An 18,924-nucleotide genomic window follows, 5' to 3' on the forward strand; every position below is an offset into this window, starting at 1 on the left:
ATTAGTGAGCAGTTTTGTTTTATGTATCGTCGCTATCACATACTATATTTAATTTTCGTTTTACTTATGTACGATCAATTCAAGCTATTTTATAATTTTTTATAAAATTTTTTAATTTCTATACATCTATACATACATTTATACGCATTTATACAATATAGATGACGTTACTTGAGTTTAATTATATATAGTTACTTTTCTTATGTACTTGTATTTATAAGTATTTTGTGTGTTACTCGGAATTAATCGTGTTCAATATACTTATATATTTTATTTTATATTTGTTATTTGTTTATAAGTTTGAATGTGTATAGTGTGTGATTATAATATTAAAATTATAAAGTTTTTTTAGTAGCTAAATGGACTTGAAACTTTTGTATTTATTCATTTTTTTTTTTTGTTGGTTTTTGATTTCATTTAACAAGCGAGTCAATCAAATCACAAAAAAATAAAACAAAAGTAACTTAAAAGTTTTTTTTTATTGTTTTGGTTTTTTAGTAGAAGTTTAGCTTTATTCGAGTTAGGGTTGTATACTTGTAATGTGCCTTTTGCCGTATATTTATTATTATTAAATTTAAAAAATTTAAATATTTTATAAATTTTATGATACAAAGAACAAAATTTTTTTGATGAATTAAGTTGAAATTGAGTTAGCCAGTAATTAGCAACATTGGAAAAAAAATAATAAAAAATTTAAGAAAAGAAAAAATTTTATGATTAATTTTTTAGAAATTTAAAAAATTAAATATTTAATATTAAAAGAAAATTGTTAAGGCTGTGAGTTTTTAATTAAAAAACAAGAAAATTTTAATTGCAGTATTAATAAAATAATTTAACAAAATAATTGGAATTTGGATTTTAATAATAAATTTTTATAAAAAATAATTAAAAGTAACAACATTTGATTTTATTTAGGTAAGTTTCATAAACAAAAGGAATTAGCAAAAATTAGTAATTTAGTATTCTTAAGTGTGCTTGTAAACTAGTAACATTTAATTTAAATTGTAAGAAGGAATTTAAATATCATTTATATGTATATCGTTAATTTGCTGCGACACTGACCATAACTTTGGATTTTCTTTTATAAAATTTTATACTACTAAATTTCATTTTAATACCAAATACGGATGATATAATAAATAATTTAATATAAATTGTGTTCAACTGATTAATAAATTAATTATTGTGATGTGAATTTTTATAATGTTTAAATAAAAAAGTTTTTTATTTTAATTCGATTGTCGCCTAGAAGAAAAACTGCATTGTCACTTCTTTTGATAGCCATTATAGATTACGCATACGAGATAAAAATTGATGACTCTTAAAAATTAATTTCATATTTTTACGTTCCAGTTTTTTCCTTTTATTAGTTATGATTATCGAAAATATTTAAATTTATTATTTTCACATATAACATAATTTGGAATTCTAAAATCGTAAAATTTTTAAGCGTGTCCCCGTAAGCAATATAAACCAAAGCTTAGAATATTAAATTTTTGTCTACATTTTTTATTGGTATAAAAACGTAATCGATAATCAAATAATTTTGTAATCGTCTTATTGTAAATTTGTTCTTCATTATTAAATATGTATGTAAATATTTTCGTCTTCATTGTACGCGCTCTTAAATTTAAAAGTTATTCAATTAATCAGTGACAACTATACGATAAATTAATAAGTAATTGATTAAATTATCTTTGCATATATGTATTATATACAATCTGTATACACTTACTATGTACACTAGAACTATAGTATTTGATGAGTTAATTGAAAAAATTACGAAATACTGATGAAGTGTTAGTTATCATTTGTATGCCCATTGAAAAAAGTTTCATTGTAAAATTCTTCTTTTAAAAATAGGTCTTTTGGCAAAGAGAACCACAAAACAAAAAAAAAGGAATTGAAAAAAGAAAAACGTGCGCCATTCACACGTTCAATACAATTTTGTATCTGTTATAAATTTTATAAAAATTAATTTCGTTTTCTGTATGCATAAACTCTTTAATATAAAACATGTTACGGATGAAAAGAGAGAAACATGACATTTACATATGAATAACTTGAAGATATTTGAAGATAAATTAGGAGTAAATACGAAAGATGTGTGAGAATTCGAAAAACTGTCAAAAAATTTACAAATTTATTATAATGTAAATAACGTAGATCAAGTGTGACTTATTTAAATATTGTCAGGATTTTGTTTTAATCAATTGAGACAGTGTTTTAATTAAATTCACCACTGGACGTCTACAAAAATGCAGATTTAACTTCAGTACAAATTTATCTGCTAAAAATGTCAAATTGATATTAGATATAAATTTTGGAAATCGCTCACTGATTTGGATTTCGCGGAATATCAGATAATTGTATTGTAGAGCAAGCAAACATACGTTTAATAAGCCAACAGTTTACGTTTCTGTGCAAAACGACTTCATTATCAATCTTATCTTAAATTTTAGTGTTTCTATTCAAAGCACGTTTCTATGTATATAAATTATAGGTATATTTATAATATATATGTGTACATAATACGGCTATATGTAAGTAGTGTTATAAAATTTATTGGAATTTTTAAAAAGCTTTTTAAAAGTTTACAAGGTTACTCATATGAAAATATTTTTATTGTGAATTTGTATTTAAGTTTTGAACAGGGTTTCTATAATCATTAATAAATATGAGCACATATTTTTTATCACATGTTTAAGAAAGTTCAGTTATATGTTAATAATGCCGAATTTGCATATTCGTTGTATAAAAAGAGTTTTAGCTGTAAAATTTTGTATCAAATATTAATTACAGCTTTTTGGCTGCGTTATTTTGGAAATTTTACTAAATTGCAAACATGTTATTAATAGTAGGGAGTTTTTTTTCTATTTACTATATTTTACAATCAGATTACAATTTATAGTTGTACACAAAACACAACTTATATTTATGTATCAATACAGTGAAACTTGCGTAGGCTAGACATCTGCTTATAAATTATTTAACTCAAATTAACGAGTGTTCAACTTACAAGTAGCGTAAATACGAGTATTCTACATTTTTTTAAATTATTGACAGTAACGTTATGTACATATATACATTTATGTCAAAAATAACACGCGATTAATATTGATTTATTATAAAATCTGTTATCAAGTATTAGTGTATAATATGTAACATAAGTATAACATATATTAATGCTAAAATTAACAGTTACATAATATTATTCCCCTCTATTATGAACATCGGTATCGGCCGATATATTATCGGCAGTTCTAATCGGTTTTAAGTTTCTTCTGTATTATGAACCGATACCGATAAAAATATTTCAACCGATTAAAAGAAGCTTTTTCAAACAAATTTTTGTTTTTGTAAATTGGAGAAAAAGTTTTTTTTTTTTTCTAACGACATTTGTTTTCTTTCAAAAGTTATTTTCAAAAAATTTTTAAAACTATTTTGAATTTGGTTTTGATGTGCTAAAAAGTTGTTGTAAGCAAATTATTTTCTGTTAAATTTGTACAATAAAAATATACATATATCGGGAAAATGTCGCGTGTATTATATTTTGAAAGTGAAGAAACGGTAGTAAGTGAAGAAACGCAAGCTATTCAAAGACGACATATAAGAGATTCAACTAATCCATTGGATTTAGACAGCAAAATGTATGTTTATGTACCTATTTTATTTTATTATTTATATAATATGTACACATTTTTTAGGTTTATCCAGAATTTCAGATTATCATTCCTTGCCAGGTTTAAGTCCTCTTCCATTTTTTCTACTAACCGCGCAATTTGTTTTTTGTTGCTTACGATTTTACTCCTAAATAAAATATATGAATAACATTTTGAAAGAAAATAATTTAGAAAAAATGCTTACATTTTAAAAAAGCAATTAATTACACCAGTTTCCTTGATAAAATGAAGATTTTACAAAAAAAAAAATCTGTCGTCTAAAAATTTGTACCCGCTTTTAAATCGGTGAAAATCCGACAATTTATCGTTTTCATAATACCAGCTAATACGTTTCCTATACAGGAAAAAAAGCTTTCCCGACTCCGATAAAATTTACCGATAAACAATGTTGGTAATACAAACACAAAATTTTGCCGATAAATTATCGTTTATCGGCCGATACCGATATACATAATAGAGGGGATTATATTTTGATGCGTAAAAATAAAAAAGAGAGCAGAAGAGAAAAAAATTTAATAGACTAGTAAAAATAGTTTGAATACTATAACATTTGTGTTATTTACAAACAGTAAATTTATGCAGATTTTACTGTTATACTTAGTAATCTTATTTAATTTTTATTGTCACAAACATTTTTGTATTATAATCTAATATAAATATGTATATAGTAACCATCATATTTATGTTTTCCTTAATTGTTTAACGTTTAATTGTAATAACATCAAGTTTTATTATCAATTTGTTATGACTTTCCATATTTGAATTTTTGTGCGTGTGTGTATATGTTGTGTACTGTGTGTATAATTTATAAATATTTCAGTTATGAATTACTTATTATCTTATATAATTATATTAGGAATGTTTTTTTATTATGTAATTGAAAAAAAAATATTATAAATTATTTGCATGGCATGTGTTTTACTAGAATTGCTATGGGAAATAAATTTATTATTAATTCTTAACATGTATACCAATTCCATTTTATAATAACATTGCAGACTGTGGATTCAATAAAATTAAAAGTGTTACATAATAAAGTTTTTCATTTTTTTATATCAATTAAACAATTAACATTTTTAGATAATATTTTTTTACCGGTTATAGAACAATGATTTCAATAATTTTTGTTTATATTTGCCATGAAATTATTGTATGTTCAAAAACCTTTCACATATTTTCTTAATTAATATTTTAATTTTGTTTAATTTTTTATTAAAACGCAAATTCTTTTTTTAAAAAATGATAGCATAATTTTAATTTCCACATAACATTTTGGAATTGTTAATCATGGTACGTAACAGGGACGAAATTCAACTTCGGTAATGTTAGAATTTTGTTATTATTTAAAAGCAATGCTCAGGTAAATATTCTCTCGACAATATGATTACAATTCCAATTTTTGAACAAATATTTTAAATTTTAATATTTTTTTATTATGTAAAATCACTTTGTAAACTATTTTTTAATTATTCAATACCTTAACGTTGTTTTAAGCTGTTTAACAAGTTTTCCAAGATTTTAGGTGGTAAAATGCTTATTTTAAAAAAAAATTATTTAATTATATTTAATTTAATATTGCGTATTAAGTTTTGTATTCGCAAAATATTTTTTACAATAACAATAGAGGAATGATAACCATAAAGTACGCCAAAATTTATTAATTCTTTGCCTTTAAAATGGGTTTAAGATTAACGCTTCATGTTTTAAAAGAAACTATAATGTATTTTATGTGTTTGTTGTACTTTGATGAAGTAAAAATTAGAGTTGCCAAATCTTAATTTTTTGTTACCACATCATTTTTAGCACTTTTCCAAAAAATTTTTGAAAAAAAGTGCTTATTAGTTTCACTCTATCCGTCCGTCCGTCCGTCCGTCCGTCCGTCCGTCCGTCTGTCCGTGTGTCTGTTTACAAAACTTCTACATTCTTAAAGATAGAAAGCTGAAATTTAATACGTATATAGATCTTTACTAGAAACTTATTTTCGTAGAACAAAATTTTTACCTATCTCCCCCCCTCTAGAAGTTATACCCCCCCCAAATCCCTAAAAATGGCCCATTTTAACTATTTGTTGCAATGAAACCATAAGCATTTTTGAAATTTTGCAAACGCAGAAAGGCAGCGGCTTACTTTCCCTAGCGCGGTATACTATAGTTAAACTTTAGAAAAACAAAATGGCCTTTCAAATTTACCGTTATCTAAAGTCCTTTTTTTCCAAATTTTTGATTTCGTTTTTCTCCAATACCCCAGCCTGCAGAAGCTTGAAATTTTAGGGGCTTTTAGACATTAACAAATAGTTCATTTCGTTAGAAGAAAATTTTTTTTCATCTCCACCCCCTCTCAAGTTATCGCTTCTTGAAATTCGTAAAATTTAAATTTTTGACACCTTATATTTCCGAAACTGCAAGCTTTTTCAAATTTCTATAAACGCAAAAAGCTAACGGTAAATTCCATGACATTAAAAAATATAATTATTTTTCTTAACTCACACAATTAACCCTTAAAATCGAGCATTATGTTAACCCCTCTTTATATTAATTTTTATCTATTTCAAAGACTGCATAAATCGTTCATCCTAAATATATGCAATCCTAGAAATAGTTTCGTTTATGAATGAAAATAATTTTAATAGTGTGGTAGATATACATAGATTGTTTTTAAAAGCAGTATTTTCACTTGAAAGGAAAAGTGCTACAATACAAACCATTGGTTTGACCCAACTTTATTTCATTTGTTGTCAACTGCCAATAAAGTACTATAAGTATAGTACATAAGTACTAGTAATACTGCATTTTGGGTATCTTGGTACTTTTGCATAATAATAAAATGATAATGGTTTATAGTTTAAAGCACTAGATGTCTCTGCCCTTTGCTTTTACAATATTAAAGAATTAATAAGGTTTGTTAAATTATTTCAATTAATTTTTTTTTTGTGTTTCTTGAAAGTAAAATTTTTGTTAAGACAAAGTGAATTATATTGAAAAGAGCAACATACCGTTATAAATTCTCATTTTTATTCATGGTGTTTTCGTATTATAGTAGAAAAAATCGAATATTACGGTTATTAGATTTTATAAATTGAACTGTCAGCTGAACTTGTTCTAGATATATTATTACCTCGTATATTGTACTTTGAATGCATAACACACTGGTATTTAAAAAAACTGTTGAGTAAAAACGCTTTTGTAATCGTATCAGTAGTTGACTTTTATTATACCGTTAATAATTAACTGCATAACTATTATTAATTATTGTTGCGATTTAACTATTATTAGGTTAAATTATACCAGCATTTTCTAATATATTATTGTAAAAATTAATAAATTTTTTTTTTTTAATTTCAAATCAATTTTAATTATTTTTTTCTTAAAAACTTCGATTAATTTTAGTTAAATCATTTTCCCTGTGTTTTTAATAGTTCATAAAGTTGGTCACACTTTATTCCAAGCAAGAAATCAAATATGAAACTTTAATGTTTCATTGTTTTTGTTATTTTTATTCACCATTTTTGTTAGTTTCAAAATTCACCATTAAATTATGTACCATCGTGTTCATTTTATACCATTCATGAGAATTTTACTAATTTTTTTTTGTTAATTATTATGCATTTGCACTCGTATAAAGTATCAGACTAAAAATATAAGAATTCCATTTGAAATATTGCAAGTTTTTGAAACAATCGGAAATTTTCCAAGTCCCAAATTCAGGCTTAACATTTTTTTTAAATTGTGGTTTGTTGAGTTTTTTTGTTTTAAATTCTCATATAGCCACACAAATTAAAAACTTTGTTGCGCCTTATACTTAGAATTAGAAAATTTACTTATTACCTGGTACTTTACTTCTAAAGAAGAAAAAAGGTGATATCAATGTAAACAATTAAATTTACGTAATTGAAAAAAAAAATAACAAAAAAAAACGTGAAACGTATTGTTGAACTAGAGTTGATTTTATGTTTGTTGTTTTTGTTTTTTTTTCTCTTTATTTAACGTTGAATATCGTAATTGGGTTATTAAGGTACACTTGCATATATGAATACCTTAGTTGTATAATAATAATATAAGAAATTGCAATAATAATTATTACCTATTTTAAATTTTAAATTGCTGACAAGTTATAAAATTTTTTGTTCTTTAACATGTTTTTATTACAAGCTTGTAATAAATTAGTAAATAAAATTTATTATTTTATTTTTATTGAGAATGGAATTTTCAATATCCTTAAGGTATATGATACGTTAATACAATGACCTATCTAAATCATGACGTACATATACAAGCGCGTATAATTATTATTCAATTAAATGTAGGTAATTGTCAAAATAATTTTAATTTATATGCGCCACGAGTTTTTAAAACCAGTTTTTTTTTTCATTCCTGATTTATACTCGCAACATTGTGTCAATGTATAAAAATATTTCCGCGTTTGTTTTTTCCAAATTTTCATATTTGATGTGCTCAGCTATTTTTGTAAATTTGGTTGTTTTGTTTTTAATTAACACTATTTGTATATTGTATGTATGTATATACATACATTTGTGTTTAACTATATAATTTAGTAATAATTAAGGTTGCACTCAATATTGACTAAAAAAATTATCATGTCAATCAAAAAATACTTATAGTATGTGTGTACATACTTAATAATGTTAAAGGTAATTAGGCACATAATATGTACTATATACAAAGTAAGAAGATACTGGGAATTTGTACTCAAACCATTCATAAAGAAATTTTGAGACATGCATAAGAAATTTTGAGACATAAATGTTTAAATCCAATCATTCGAGCTTTCGTAGGTAAACATAATATTTAAATTGAATTTTATTTCACGTGATGAATTCAAGTTTTTATTGATACACAAGTAACCAAAAATGCTGTACGAACAAATTATTGTTTTGCATACAATTTTCAAAATTTCAAAGTCATTTGAAAATTATTAATTTATAATATTGAATGTTATTTGCATTGAAGTTTATTTTTCAGATTTATAAGAATTTATTTTTGGATTTATTTACGAAATAAATAAACATATTTTTAATAATAAATCAAATATTTATAAACAAATGAAATGCAACACATGCAATGGCAGACTTCCTTTTTTGCATAACATACGGAAATTATTTCTTTTCATTTCTTTGAAATCAGTTATTTTTTAATATGTAGGTAAAATTAAAACCTCATTCATTCGTGATAAGGTCTAGTGGATTGATTTAAAATTTATTTTGAATCTTTATCGTATATTAATTGGCAGAAAATTTTTACATTTTTAAATAGGCTTTTATTGTAAAAATAAAAAAACTTAATGAAAGTAGTGTTTTAACACAAAAAGCAATTTGGTTTAACAATTCAAATTAGTTTCAAACATAATGACATTATTTTTAATTTCAATTTCACTTTACTCTACAGCAAATTTTAATAATCGCGCAATTTTAGATGCTTAGTACCTACACCTATTATGAGTGTGTATTACACTAATTTTAAATGGCCCCAATTTTATGTACTTAATTTTTGACATTCAGAGCATTTACATAAAAAATTAATTTTTTAATAGGTTGAATTTCGACTACAAAAAGAACCAAAAAATTTTTTTTTAAAGTGACACTCTCTCGTCCTTACACTCTCTCGTACTTAATTTTAACTTATCATTATTCTTTGTTAGTTTCTTTGAAAAAATCGATATGTAAGCAATTTGAACACAAATGAATTTTTTTTATTTTAAAATTTTCAATGAACTTTGAAAATTTTTAATTTAAATAAGGAATATTAAAACTACACTATAGAGTTTACGTGACAAAAAAAAACGAAAAAACTCGGATACATTAAGCAAAATATTGACATTTTGTTCCACATTACTTTTGTTCTTTTTGTATTTATAAGTTTATAACACCATATTACAAAAGGGTCAAAGATTAAAACACTTTTTTTTTTAATTTTATGTTTTTTATTTTAAATAATAAGTGAAACAAAAATCACGTCGTCAAAAAGAACTTACGATATGAATATTAATTATTTTATGACATGCAAAAAAAAAAATAAGTTCGTACACATGAATTTTTAAACAATTCTAATTGTGATGTTGAGGACAAAGTAATTTTTAAAATAAATATTAGACATAATTATGATTTATTAAAGTAATTTTGTTTTATTTAGGTGTACCAAATATAATTTTTATAAAAGCATATAGATGATACAATTTTTTTTTCAAACCATTTCTCAATAAAATTTTTAACAAATTACTTTTTGTTTAACAACCGAAGACGTTAAAAGGTAAACAATTGTTGATTAATGTTTGCAATATAGCGAAATTCAACCAAGTTCCTGCATTTCAAATTCAAATTAAATCCTGCCCATGTCAAATAAAAGTCCGATGTTTATCAAAGTCAAAGTTGACAGAAATTTTCTAAGAATATGTTGAACAGCTATGACGATAATTTTCACAACGTCATATTTATTTATCACTGGTTTTAACCCTACGGTCCCTTCACAAAACAGAAATTTAATTTTAACTCCATTATCTTACGTTATGTATGTATGATTGTATGCATTATCTTTTTAAAAAGTATACTAAACTTGTTTTAAGCATAATAAAAAGCTTTTAAATATAAATAGTTGAATTTGTGTGTATGTGTATAAATATATATGCATTGTACATACATGCTCATTTACACCTGCTAATAAAAAAAAAAACTAAAAATGTTAAACTAGTTACGAATGACCTGAAAATTTTTTAATTATAATTTCTTGGTTATTGCATATGTCAAAGTAAACTTCCCAATAGTTGCTTTGAAAACGAAAATCGAGCAAAATAATGTCAATGTCAGTGAACTGATATTTTTTTTTTCGTTTTCCAGTTAACATTCTGATTTCTGAATTGACCATTTGTAAAACGAATTTTTTTTTTGTTGACATTGAACTTAAAAATCTAAAAACTTATGCATTAAGAAAAACACTTGTATAAACTTACATACATATGTACACATTTTGTATATCTACATACATGTGCGATGTGTTTTTGCATTCAAAATTTTTAATCACAGATTTGATGTTTGTATGTATATTTGTACGAGTATGTATTTGCAAAGCAAGGTATAATCTGTAGAGCAAGGTGATATAGTTTTTTGTATTTACATAATAAGATTTTGACCATTTCTTTTAATATTAGTTGATAAGCAATGCACATATATTGAAATTTTTGATACAATTATACACATACAATTTATGTATGCATATCACAAATCAACGCATGTTTATCCATACATACATATGTATATATGTAGGTATGAAATCATATGGACTTATTCGGAAGTAGCAAAAGTATAAAGTGTTAATGGTTTAGTGTCTACATGAACTTTTTTTTTTATTATAAATTTTTTTTTTTAATTTTATGATAAAATTTAAGAATAATAAGTTTTCTTGTAAGTAATTAAAACATTTTCGTAGTCAAATTTTAATTAATGTACTAAATAAGCTTAAAAAGACTAAAATTAACCCTAACACCGCTTGCAATTCAGTAAAATAAAGTGTTTTATTTAACGCTTTTACTAATGTCTTTCAGTTCAAACACATAAAAATAATTGAAACGTTGTATTTAAGAAAAATACTAAAAGGTTCTTTTACTTTGTGAACAAGTGTTTAAAGTTGAACTTTAGTTCAAGGTGCCAAACATTAAACTTTTTAATAAATACCTTGTTTTTTTCTCTGTTGGGCAAAATTCCAATTTGTATTTCCTATAAAAGCTTATAAGACCAACTTAATCAATGTGCTTCTTCCTCAATTCTTTTGTCCACATAAAAATCTTTTAATTTAACCAATTAGTTTGATTATCAGTTTAAACAAAAACGCTATCAAAGTATTTTAAGCTCTAATTTTGTGAATTTAACTTTAGTGTGAATGTATGTACTACTAGTATGTACCTATCACCGTTTTCTTATTAAGATAAGAGTGCGTTTGCGAAATGACCGATTAGAATACATGCGTGTGTGTATATTTGTTGTATGCGCATGACATTCTTAAATTGTAAAACAAGTTTCTTTTTCTTCATTAATATTGACTTTTGGATGAATATGATTCATGACGAAATTTATTTTAAAAATTTATAATACATACTTTATAATAAAATGTACGTATTAATACATGTATGGATGAGTGTATACATGTATGTTAAAGTTTAGTCGCAATAAATTCTAAACATAAAACAAATTAAAATTGCAAAGTCATAATGAAAATATAGAAATTAATTAACTCGTTTTGGTAGAAAGAATACAAAAGAGAAAAAATAAATATAAGATATATGTACATACATACATATGTAGATATACATATACATATGTAGAAGATACGCGAAATAATTTGTACCTAATCTTCAAGGTCTGCTAAAAATTTATCAAAAACAAAAAAGCTTTTTTGAATTCAGATATAAAAATAATATCAGAAAAGAAAATAAAACTCATTTGAGCTTTTTTTGAATTTTATTTTCTTGCATTTAGCATTTAGCTTAATAAAACTGCATTTTGTTCGCATTTAGTATTCAAACCACACATTTGTTCCGTACTGCTCTCTTCCAGTTCACTAGAAAATGGTTTGTTTACACTCCTAAAATTTGCTCTCATTTTATACATATAGGCATTAAGTACCTACTTTTGTTAAATCATTGCACATGTTAAACATTAAGTTAATTATTTTAATCTTTTTGACCTTTTGACAAAATTAATAATAAAGCCTTTAGCTGTGAAAATAATTAATTGCAAACTATTATAGCATGTTACTAAACGACAAAAAAGCAATTAATAAATTTTACAATATTTACTAAAAATAATTGAAAATATGGAGAAAATATGCTTTTTTCAATTAAATTTCGATATGCAAAATTTAGAACAGAAATAAATTTACAGTAGTTATATTTTGTAATAGATTATAAAATACTGTATGCTTCAATAATTCCCGTTATATAAAAATTCGAATTTACCTTTGTCATTTTGGATTTAATATTCTTCTTTCTTTTTTTCCAGCTTTACAAAATATTGTGATAGAAAAGGACGAAGTAGGATATTAGAGCAGCACATTAGAGTTAATTTTATTTTTGCGAGTAACCTAGAGTTGTTTTGGACAACTGTAATTGTTTTGTCTTTTACTTAATATAAAGCTTTCGATATATTAAACATGGAAACCAATTTTAAACTATAAATTTGCGTCGTTTCTATATTATTGTCATTTTAAATATGTATTAGGTAAAAATAAAGTACTTTTATTAGGTCTAAATTGTAGTTCGCAATTTATAAATTCATTTTTACATTCGCAAATAATAATAATTTTATTTCTATATGTAAAACTTCCGGGTCGCACTTAAAAAATAATATCATAGTTGATTAATATTAATATATTTAATTCACGTTTAAATTTCTGAAGAATATTTTTAAGTTCAATTTGATAAAAATACTCTTATTGTAGTCAATTGCCATAAGTATGTGATCGTGAAAGAACGAAATATTTACTTACTTGCTACATATACATAGTTTAATTTCACTTTTTTAAATATTTATTCATACACTTGAGATATCAGTAAAAAATTTTATTATCGCCAATACTTAAAAATTAAATATCAATTGTGATTTAATTATTATCAAAATTATTTGCACATAACTATTGTATGATAGTAAAATATTTACTCCTATTGAATTGAACTGGCAATTGAAAATTCTGACTGATTTTTTATAACAAATTTTATAATATGTAATGAATTTATTATTACGAGTACTTTTATTATATTTTATAAAACTGAAATGAAAATAACTGTAGAATTCCGTTACTCAAATAAAAATGTGTAAAAATTAGACAAAGTTGTAAATGGCTTTTAAAACTTTGTTATACTATAAAAAAATTCTTTATTTGTAATCTGAAATAACAAAATTGATATTAGTTTAGAAAAACGTAAAAAAATCTTCTAAATTTACACTCTAGATGAAGAATTTTTAAAGATTTCTTAAAGATATTTGTCTTTTTTTGACACACCCTGCATAGAAGATTTTCAGCAATTCAGAGATGCATGTAAAATAGAAGATTTTCGGTATTTCAGAGATGATTCACTTAAAATTCAAGATAAGATCTTAAGAATTTTGTTTTGCATAATTAAAAATCTGCAAAGAATGATGTAGTTTACTTTTGCAAATTTATAATACTCTCAGTATTGTTAAATATTTTTTTTAATATATTATGATCTGTGATAAATTCGCGCCCCATAAATTTCTCGAGTTCATCAGCGGGTGCTGTAAGACACAATAGATCCTTTACGTGGTCGCAGTGCATTGTTACCCCGCGTTTACAAACTACAATCTCTTTTAAAAAATTTTTGCGGCATTTTCAAAAAAATCTTTAAAAATGCTTTAGAGCTTTGTAGCAATTCAGACACATGCATTTTTATGGTACCAAACTTATATCGCACGTCCTAATTTTACAGTTTTGATCTATCGAACGAGTTTTAATCGAAAAATCAAATTTAGAACTAAATTGTTGACAATCTTGATAGTTATACTATTCTTTTGTTCTGAAGTATGCATTAAATAAGTTTTCGTATGCCGTAAAACTAAAATTATAGTTTAAAACGCGTAATAAACATTTGATAACGCAATACTATTGTTATTAATTTAATAACACAATATTATGCAATAGAATACTGATATTGAACTTTTTAAACTTTTAAAGCAAATTTTTTTATGTAAATTCAAAATAAAATATAACACATTGTTATTACAAAAAATTTGAAATTGCAAGTATATATTATTGTAAAATATAGTGTCACTTATGCTTTAAAGTGAGAAATTTGGAACAGGTTTCAAAAGAAATGGTTCATAATTTCATTTTGCTCAACAAAACTCAAATGAAATTCTGAATACGGAAATATAAAATATTTTAAGATCGTTATTAAAGCATTTATTTTCAATTGTTTTTAAATTAAATATTTCTTATTTAAGTAGATGTTTGATTATTGCTAATTACACTTTAAAATATTTTAATACTTAACTAAAACAATATTTTATGTTGCTTTTTTAATTGCAGTAATTTTTGTTTTTTTTTACATTGAACTAAATTATTGAATACAACAGCATAAAATGGCTGAAATAGAAAAGGAAATTTTAACTGGTGAAGCGGCCGGTGATGAACCATTTTTAGGCACATTGGATATTATTTTACTTGCAATTTTAATGATTGGTGGAGCATGGTATTTCTTTAAGAATAAAAAGAAAGAAGAAGAACCAATACGATCATATTCAATACAGTAAGTATAACTTTGTATTTTTTTTTCTAAAATTAGTAACGAATATTTATAAAAATTTTTTATTTCGTTAAAACTATAGACCTACAACCGTTAATACTGCATCAATGGCCGAAAATTCATTTATTAAAAAATTAAATGCATCTGGTAGAAAGTTAGTTGTATTTTATGGATCTCAAACTGGTACAGCTGAAGAGTTTGCTGGACGTTTAGCTAAAGAAGGTATTCGTTATCAAATGAAAGGTATGGTTGCCGATCCTGAGGAATGTGATATGGTGGGTTTAATATTATATTTCATAAAAAATACTTCTTTAAATATTTAAGTGTTAATTTTTTTGTTTTTCATCATTTAGGAGGAGTTATTAAAAATGAAAACTATACCAAATTCATTAGCTGTGTTTTGCTTGGCGACATACGGTGAAGGAGATCCAACTGATAATTGTATGGAATTTTATGAATGGATAACAAACGGCGATGCTGATATGTCTGGATTAAATTATGCTGTAAGTCTTTTAATAATTGTTTTATTTCAAAATGCAAATAGTTTTTTTTTTATGTGAATAATGCGTTAAAGTCTGTACTTAAAACAAAATTTTTTTTCATATTTAATTATTCTAAACAACAAGCATAATATTCATATTAAAGTTGGTAATAGTGACTCTCGTAATTAGAATTCTCTAATTCGATACTCTATGATTGTAATTTTGCATTTCGAGAATCGTTAATTCAAAATGTTTGTTGGCGACAATGTTTTATGTACACATTCACAATAATTCCAATTGGAATGTTTTTTTTAATGACAATATTCACATTTCGCGATTTCAATTTGCATATGACCTACAATGACAATCTACATTTAACATGCCAATCTGTAACAAGCATGGCAACACAAATTAAATTTAGAACACAAATAAGAAATTTTCAAAGAATTTCCTAACATACTAATATGTATATTTGTTAAAATATTTTAATTTTAGTATTTGCTTTTCAAAATGTGATTAAAGAAATAATTAGTTAGAAATTGTATATTACGTAATTGCAATTAAAATTTTGAGTAACTTCTATTATTTTAGGTCTAATATGAAATTTGTTTTAGGCTATCAAGTTTTTAATTTTCTTTTTTGAATTATAAATACAATACAAAATTTATTAATATGATGATATTTAGAATATTTATAATGCGGAACTATGGTTCGGCATTTTTATTACACCAAAGAAACTCTTTCAATATTAAATTTAATTGGTTGTGCATATTTCAAAAAAATATCATTAATTACGTAAAAAAAAATATATATTTATTATTATTAATTATTAATTACTGAATATTTTTTAGGTGTTTGGCTTAGGAAATAAAACTTACGAACATTATAATAAAGTTGCTGTATACGTTGATAAAAGATTGGAAGAATTAGGTGCAAATCGAGTGTTTGAATTGGGACTCGGAGATGATGATGCAAAGTAAGAATTTGTTCATAGTAGGCAATATCATATTTAATGTCAAACATCAATAATACTAAAACAATTTTTTTTGTAGCATTGAAGATGATTTTATTACATGGAAAGATCGTTTCTGGCCAGCTGTTTGTGATCACTTTGGTATTGAAGGTGGTGCTGAAGAAGTTTTAATTCGTCAATATAAATTAATCGAACAACCTGATGTTCAATCTGATAGAATTTATTCTGGTGAAATTGCACGTTTGCATTCATTAACTAATCAACGCCCACCATTTGACGCTAAAAATCCGTTCTTGGCTCCAATAAAAGTTAACAAAGAATTGCACAGGGGTGGTGGTCGTTCGTGTATGCATATTGAGTTAGATATTGAAGGTTCAAAAATGCGTTATGATGCAGGTGACCATGTTGCAATGTATCCAACAAATGATAAAGAATTAGTAGAAAAATTGGGTCAACTTTGTAGTGCTGACTTAGATATAGTGTTCTCACTAAATAATACTGATTTGGAAAGTAGCAAAAAACATCCATTCCCATGTCCAACGACATATCGAACTGCCTTGACGCATTATTTAGAAATAACTGCCATTCCTAGAACACATATTCTAAAAGAATTAGCAGAGTATTGTAGTGACGAGAAAGAAAAAGAATTTTTGAGAAGTATGGCTTCAATAACTCCTGATGGAAAACTTAAATATCAATCATGGATTCAAGATGCAAGTCGAAATATTGTGCATATATTAGAAGATATGAAGTCATGTAAACCACCAATCGATCATTTATGTGAATTGTTACCAAGATTACAACCCAGATATTACTCTATTTCATCATCAGCTAAGGTACCTTTATTTAAAAAAAACTTCTTTTTTCAATATGATTAACCAAAAAAAAAATAATTATTTTAGATTCATCCAACCAATGTTCATGTTACTGCAGTTCTTGTTAATTATAGAACATCAACTGGACGGATTAATAAAGGTGTTTGCACTACATATTTACAACAACGTTGCCCTAAAAATCCAGATGCTTTACCACGAGTTCCAATATTCATTCGTAAAAGTCAGTTCCGTTTGCCGGCAAAATCTGAAATTCCAATTATTATGATCGGCCCTGGAACTGGTTTAGCTCCATTTCGAGGTTTCATTCAAGAGCGTCAGTTCCAAAAATCTGAAGGTAAAGCAGTTGGTGATACTATTTTATATTTTGGATGTAGGAAGAAGAGTGAAGATTATATTTATCAAGAGGAATTAGAGGAATTTGAGAAAAGTGGTGTTCTAACTCTAAAAGTGGCCTTTTCACGTGATCAAGCTCAAAAGGTTTATGTCACTCATTTATTAGAAAAAGATGCTGAATTAGTTTGGAAAATAATTGGAGAAAATAAAGGTCATGTATACATTTGCGGGTAAGTGTACATATGTCATATATTACGTGTGATAAAAAAGAACGAAAATTTTTCTATTTAAAAAAATCTTTTTTTTAGTGATGCCAAAAATATGGCGACTGATGTTAGAAATATATTAACAAAAATTATTTGCACTCATGGAAGTATGAATGAGGCGGAGGCACAACAGTTCTTGAAGAGAATGGAAGCGCAAAAGAGATATTCAGCCGATGTATGGAGTTAATTTTAGTTAAATTTTACAATGAAAAATTAAAAAGCCTATTTAACAAAATCAAATTAAATTTTATACAATAATTTAATTGAATGAGAATCAATGTTCACGTTAAAGTAATCATTTTTTATATTTATTTTAATTTTTACACAAACATATGAGTAAGTGCCTCTATCATTCAAAAGCTTAGTAATTTTTTTTAAATTCTTTACCTTAAAAGTAATTGCATCTGAAATTTTATTAAAAAATTGCCTGTAAATTAAATTGGAAAGGGACTATTATTATAATATAAATAAATTTATATTTTTTTCGTAATTTAAATACGTATACAAAATTGAACAAAGTAAAAGAAAATTAAATTAAAAAAGGATTTTTGACTTTTGCTGTGCAATTTTCATGATTTGAAAAAGGATTTTTTTTTCTAATCAATTCTGATTTTGTTGGGATTTTGTTTTTGATATTTACAAAGGTTAAATGTTTTTAAATGATATTTTAAGTAATAAAGTACTCATATTTAATTATGAGATTTATAAGAATAGTTTAAATATAAATTCATATTTGTTAGTTATTAAGTAGGACATTATTATATAATTTTAATATGATGTCATATATTAGAATTGGATTTATATATGTATAATTGTTTTAACAACTTTTTGTAATTTCAACATTGTCAGAAAAAATAACAAAGAAAATATAGTTGTCTAGATTTTTTAATGATTAAAGCGATTATAGTTGTCGAAATGATTTTTTTAATTAATTTTATTTGTTTTTTAAGTGCATATCTTCTTAGTTCAAAACAACAGCATCATTATCCCACAAATTTTGCTTAAATTGAAAAAGGTGTGCTAGTTGTCATAAAGCAATAAGATCCCTTTTTCTTGAACTTATATAGGCGACCGAAATAATGCTTA

The 18,924-nt window shown here is 24.7% G+C and overlaps 1 protein-coding gene across 2 annotated transcripts; it reads left to right on the forward strand.

The window, feature by feature from the left end:
* The first annotated feature begins 502 nt into the window (after positions 1 to 502).
* LOC129605565 (NADPH--cytochrome P450 reductase) lies at positions 503 to 18,746 on the forward strand. 2 transcript variants are annotated; one of them, XM_055515408.1, is made up of 8 exons: positions 503 to 915; positions 14,732 to 14,951; positions 15,031 to 15,223; positions 15,302 to 15,451; positions 16,282 to 16,406; positions 16,483 to 17,239; positions 17,306 to 17,802; positions 17,881 to 18,744. In XM_055515408.1, exons 2-8 carry the CDS (start codon positions 14,785 to 14,787, stop codon positions 18,023 to 18,025), a joined length of 2,034 nt encoding a protein of 677 aa, XP_055371383.1. In that variant the 5' UTR covers positions 503 to 915; positions 14,732 to 14,784; the 3' UTR covers positions 18,026 to 18,744. The 2 variants fall into 2 exon arrangements, with proteins under 2 accessions (XP_055371383.1, XP_055371384.1); XM_055515409.1 differs by lacking the exons at positions 503 to 915; positions 14,732 to 14,951; positions 15,031 to 15,223; positions 15,302 to 15,451 and adding an exon at positions 16,073 to 16,225 and having other exon boundaries at positions 17,881 to 18,746.
* The last annotated feature ends 178 nt before the right edge of the window (positions 18,747 to 18,924 follow it).

Source organism: Condylostylus longicornis, unplaced genomic scaffold (assembly GCF_029603195.1).
Source record: "Condylostylus longicornis isolate FDR11 unplaced genomic scaffold, ASM2960319v2 ptg000013l, whole genome shotgun sequence".
NCBI lineage: Eukaryota > Metazoa > Arthropoda > Insecta > Diptera > Dolichopodidae > Condylostylus > Condylostylus longicornis.

What these genes read in the sequence shown, in the direction of transcription:
- LOC129605565 (XM_055515408.1), top strand. Translation starts at nt 14,785, where the DNA reads ATGGCTGAAATAGAAAAGGAAATTTTAACTGGTGAAGCGGCCGGTGAT. An exon ending in ATCCTGAGGAATGTGATATG is followed by an intron (nt 15,224 to 15,301) that starts GTGGGTTTAATA and finishes TTCATCATTTAG; the next exon opens with GAGGAGTTATTAAAAATGAA. An exon ending in CTCGGAGATGATGATGCAAA is followed by an intron (nt 16,407 to 16,482) that starts GTAAGAATTTGT and finishes TTTTTTTTGTAG; the next exon opens with CATTGAAGATGATTTTATTA.